The sequence below is a fragment of the Apium graveolens genome, chromosome 5 (genome assembly GCF_009905375.1).
Source record: "Apium graveolens cultivar Ventura chromosome 5, ASM990537v1, whole genome shotgun sequence".
Taxonomy (NCBI): domain Eukaryota; kingdom Viridiplantae; phylum Streptophyta; class Magnoliopsida; order Apiales; family Apiaceae; genus Apium; species Apium graveolens.
Genome location: NC_133651.1, coordinates 312,557,594 through 312,563,022, shown reverse-complemented (window position 1 = coordinate 312,563,022; position 5,429 = coordinate 312,557,594). Strand labels below are relative to the sequence as shown.

General features: G+C 31.8%; 1 protein-coding gene across 1 annotated transcript; it reads left to right on the top strand.

The window, feature by feature from the left end:
- Positions 1-1,028: 1,028 nt before the first annotated feature.
- On the top strand, positions 1,029-1,952 carry LOC141661265 (AP2/ERF and B3 domain-containing transcription factor At1g51120-like). Its single transcript, XM_074468249.1, has one exon. The coding sequence runs from the start codon at positions 1,029-1,031 to the stop codon at positions 1,950-1,952; it is 924 nt and encodes a 307-aa protein (XP_074324350.1).
- Positions 1,953-5,429: the final 3,477 nt, after the last annotated feature.

The window sequence follows — 5,429 nt, the reverse complement described above, 5'->3', positions numbered from 1 at the left end:
TAAATTCTTTTCTTTTCTTTTTTTGAAAATAATTAAATTCTTTTCTTGGTTAGTGGCTTCTTTCCTGCTATTAGCTGTTAACTATAAGCACCACCCCCTCTAAGAGATCTGTCTTAGAGCTCACCAACTTGAGAAGAATTTAACACCTATTTGTGTAAGTTTTATTGTCATTATTTCAATCATGATTTAGCTCTTACAAGATAGTTATATACCATATTTATAGATTTTATTAAGTTTTAAATATATATGTGTGAACCAATTTGATTTAATTATTGATTGTGTACTGGGGGTTTTGTGTGTCATGAGTTCTTCGAGGTTATTTGATCATTTTACTTTAAATCCAATGTGTAATGTCTAGTCAAAATTATAGTAATTGTGTAATAGGAGACATTTTTTGTATTGATTAAAGCATATTTGTGCCTATCATGGGCGGTTTTTACATTTATTCTTCTCATTTAATTGTGAATTTTTAGACATCTGATGCATGTTTGATGTATGAGAACCCCCTGTATTAGTTTGGTTGTGAGAGATCCAGGAATTAAATTCCACTCATATATGGATCATATTTTGTGAATATACCTTTATAACTTTGTATTTTCGGAGGACATTTTCATATATTTTCAAAAAATTTAATTACAAAAATTATAAATTTTTGTTTGAGGGTGACACATGTCCCACATAGCCCCTTACTAGATTCTCCCCCGAGTGTGACTGTGATGAGAGAGTTGGAAAATGTAGAATGCACAAAATGTAGTTCCAAAAGTAGTTTTTTAGTTGAGCTAATTAATAAATACATAAATGAGATCTGTTTTTATTCTTATGTTAAAAAATACATTATATTCTATATTTCATTTTAAATCATAAGTATGGATGTGTTTTCTTCAAATCTTTTTCCTTTCCGGTTTCTAGTTTGGACTTTAAATATGAGTTACTTGCTGCAGATCATTTTCTCTGCAGGTTTCCATAGTTTAGGAATGAAATGTATTAACTTGTTTCATTTACTAACTTTCCTGTGATTGCAGTAAACAATGAAGGATCTCATGAATGTCACAGCACATATGTTCGGCAAAGCTTCAGGTTCGAACAGTTTGAGTCATAATCAATCATGTACTAAGCGTGCAAGGCATGATAAAACTATCCGTAGTTCGAGTTCTAAGGGAGTCGTTGCTCTAATGAATGGGAACTGGGCAGCACATGTTTTTGTAAATCATAACTGGACTTGCATAGGGATTTTTAAGACAGAGGAGGAAGCAGAGATGGCATATGATAGTGTCGATGAAAGCTTGCGAAAGACAGAAACAATTGCACAAGAACCAAATATTCTGAAACAAGTCTGCACTGCTGGTAGCCTTTCTTGCAGGTCTGTCAAAATTTTCCAGGCACAGAGGCAACAAGATTGTACACGTACCTGTATATTTGAAAAGGTACTTACTGCTAGCGACGTAGGTATGCTCTACAGAATTGTGATTCCGAAAATGTATGCTAGTTGCTTCCCATGCGATTCCCATAAGCTAGCTTTCTATGACCAGTCGATGACACTCTGGAATTTTCGCTATGGTGTCTGGAAGGGAAGTAACAGTTATGTCTTATCTAGTGGCTGGAAAGATTTTGTGCGAGCAAAGGATCTGAGATCAGCGGACAAAGTTATTTTCTTCAAGTGTGAGCTTTTTGAGGCGGGGTCAGCTGTTCACACTTATTTTGCAATTGATGTGGAATATAATGCTAATAGAGTACAAGTTGAGGAAGCTAACAGGGGAAAATATGTCATTGGTGATGGCGAAAAATTGCATTCGAAGGAAGGGGTGCAGAACTTTGGCCTTGAACCGAATCACAGTGGAAATGCAGATACCAGGCTCGAGATGGATATCGAGGGTGACAGTGACTTGAACATAACTGATTCCAGGAAAGCACCGGAGAATAGTGTCATGCTCTTCGGTGTGAAAATTGCTTAAGGAGGTATTTGGGAATATTTAATCTAATCACTTAATCTCATCTACCTGTACTTGTCTAAGTTCTTGATTCTGCATGCAGGTATTGCAGTTTTGCAAGGCAACAAAATTTTGAGTATGCTTAATTTTTTTCATTTTCTTGTTGGTTTTAAATAAAAAGAACCTTCAAAACATAAGCTCAAACTAAGGTGATTCATTTTTGAGTCTCAATCAAATCTTGCATTAATTTCTCTTATAATTTACTTGTCTCATGACTTCATTTTGATATTTTAATTTAAAATTACCTAACATCAACAAGGACCCAACAATATGACTCTATTAAAGGTATCATTTGTATCCAACAATATTACTCTATTAAAGGTATCATTTGTATGTGTTAAAATTTCACGAATTGAGCTCATTAAATCCATCACAATAGCCCACCTAGATATATAGGTACTATCCTTCATTCTTTTGATCTATTTTACATAAGATCAGCAGTGAGACCCTCAAATCCTTGGATGGAGCCCATTTATCAAATTATTGTTAGAATTTATTGTGTGCAATTCTTGTTCAATGAGTGTATAATTTATATTTACCTATTTTTTATAAAGTTATGTACTTAAAGATTTATATGTTACTTTTGTAAATTAATAAAATTTCTTTTATATTCTATAAGCCAGTTATATATATTTCACATATTTGTTAGTTATATATTTAAATCACTCTAAAATGTGATAGAGAATAAACTATTATTTTTTGTTAACTAAATTTTATGTGGTTTTAGAATTTGGGATTTATAAGTTATATTTCTTTTGATATTATAGATGGGAGTTAGGTTAAATAGCAGCATTATAAAATATTTTAAGAAGAAATACGAGTTACTAGAATCTTCCATTCTCTCATCATTTAAAATACATTTTCCTCCCCTGTACTTAGTGCCTTATCATATTTTGTCCTCCATACTTATTTTCTTATGATATTTTGTTAAGTTGATATATGTACACTTATTAATCTTACTTAGTCACATTTGTTGTTGCTTAACCACTTTTGATCCATGTTTCCTATGAGTATACTTGATTTGTCACATACATATTTTATTTTCAGAACTGTTGGCAACAGGGTTGTTAAACTTATATGTGTGGGTAAATTACTCATGGAATTTTTATAGTCTTTGGTGTTCTCGATACTAAATCTTATATGTGAGTATACGAGCACGTCTCGGGGTATGAGGCATGATTAAGATCATGATCTTTGTTTGTTTGTGAGAATATTTAAAATTTTGATTTTATCTTTCTTGTGGATAACTCGAGAAGACACTGTTTGTACTATTCTATTCTTTGCTCAGTAGTGTTTACTAGAGAGCAAAGGTTTTATAGGATGCACTTATTAGTACCCACCTTACTTGTTCTCAACTATTTGTTTGATTTGTCTGATTAGTTTATTTCTATGACTCTAAATATTTACCGTCATATTACTCCTCTTCATACCTAATTATTTATATCAAAGATACTCATTTATTTAACATTTTAATGATATTTTTGTACCGGACATTTAACTCACTCGTGTTTATTTCTTTTCACATGTAGTCAGTGGTACAGCTGGGGTCTGATGAGTAATGCCCAAATTTTAGCTTGTTTATCTACTTGAAAATAAAGTCAAGGATAAGTTCTATTCCATATTACTTTGAATCTTGTTAGAGAACTTTATTTTGAAGATTTTAAACTTCTGTTAGTTTAATAAATTAAGTTTAGCTTGTTTTTGCTTCCATTAATAAATAAGACTTTTCTTGTGTAGCCTCTACTTGTTTAAATGGGGTGGTACCGTATGAATAGTTATTACGTAATCTCTGTTTGGATTGTTGACCGAATACCAATATGAAATATGTTTGAATACTGTTCACTTCTATGGTAATAATCGGATGATTAAAAGTTAAACTGTCAAGCTTATTTAGAAGATCTAAAGAAGAAGACCATCAATGTTCAATCTTTATGTATCGATTAGAATTGTAGCAAAAGTTGTTGCTCTAGTTGGAGTAACTCGATACCTAATTTTTCTAATAAGGCGAAGTTGAGAACTTGGTAAATTTTTAATACATGCCCGCTTTTAGAGGGGATATTATATCAATTTTTTTAGGAGAAAAAAGGTTTATTCTTTATCCTTCTTGTGGATAACTGGAGAAGACACTGTTTGCACTATTATATTCTTTGCTCAGTAGTGTTTACTAGGGAGCAAAGGTTTTATATGATGCACTTATTAGTACCCACCTTAGTTGTTCTCAACGATTTGTTTGATTTGTCTGATTAGTTTATTTCTTTGACTCTAAATATTTACTGTCATATTACTCCTCTTCATACCTAATCATTTATATCAAAGATACTCATTTATTTTATATTTTAATGATATTTTCCTACTGAACATTTGACTCGTATTTATTTCTTTCCACAGGTAGTCAGTGGTACAGCTGGGGTGTGATGAGTGCTGCCCAAATTTTAGCTTGTTTATCTACTTGAAAATAAAGTCAAGGATATGTTCTATTCCATATTATTTTTAATCTTGTTAGAGAACTTTATTTTGAAGATTTTAAACTTCTGTTAGTTTGATAAATTATGTTAATCTTGTATTTGCTTCCATTAATAAATAAGACTTATCTTGTGTAGCCTCTACTTGTTTAAGTGGGGTGTTACAGTATGAATTGTTATTACGTAATCTCTGTTTGGATTGTTCTCAGAATACGAATATGAAACATGTTCGAATACTGTTCACTTCTATGGTAATAACCGGATGATCAAAAGTTAAACTGTCAAGCTTAGTTTGAAGATCTAAAGAAGAAGACCATCATTGGTCAATCTTTATGTATCGGTTAGAATTATAGCAAAAGTTGTTGCTCTAGTTGGTGTAACTCGATACCTAATTTTGCTAATAAGGCAAAGTTGAGAACTTGGTAAATTTTTAATACATGCCCGCCTTTAGTTGGGATATTATATCAATTTTTTTTAGGAGAAGAAAGTTTTTCATGTGATAAGGCTTTTTTGTTGCACAATTAGTTAACAATTTATAAGTTTGAAGATGACTCAAATTAAACATTACTTCTAGCATTGTCATCAAGTCATATTATGAGAAACGCATTTCTGAGTTACATATAGATGAATACTTGGAAAGGTTTGATTTTGAATCATACTAAAGATGCGAACCTTGTCTCATTTTTAAAATGACTAAAGCTTTTTTTACCCGATAAAGTGAAAGGGCCACTGAACGACTAAGACTTATACATTCTGATTTATGTGGTAGAATGCATATGATGGTAAGGGCTAGCTTATACTACTTCACAACGTTTACTGATGACTTCATTAGATATGGATATGTATGTCTTATGCAGAATAAATCCGACTCTTTTGATGTGTTTAAAGAATATAAGGCCAAAGTAGAAAAGCAAACATGGGAAATTATAAAAGTTTTATGATCGGATTGTGGAGAAGAATACTTAAGCCTCAAAATCAA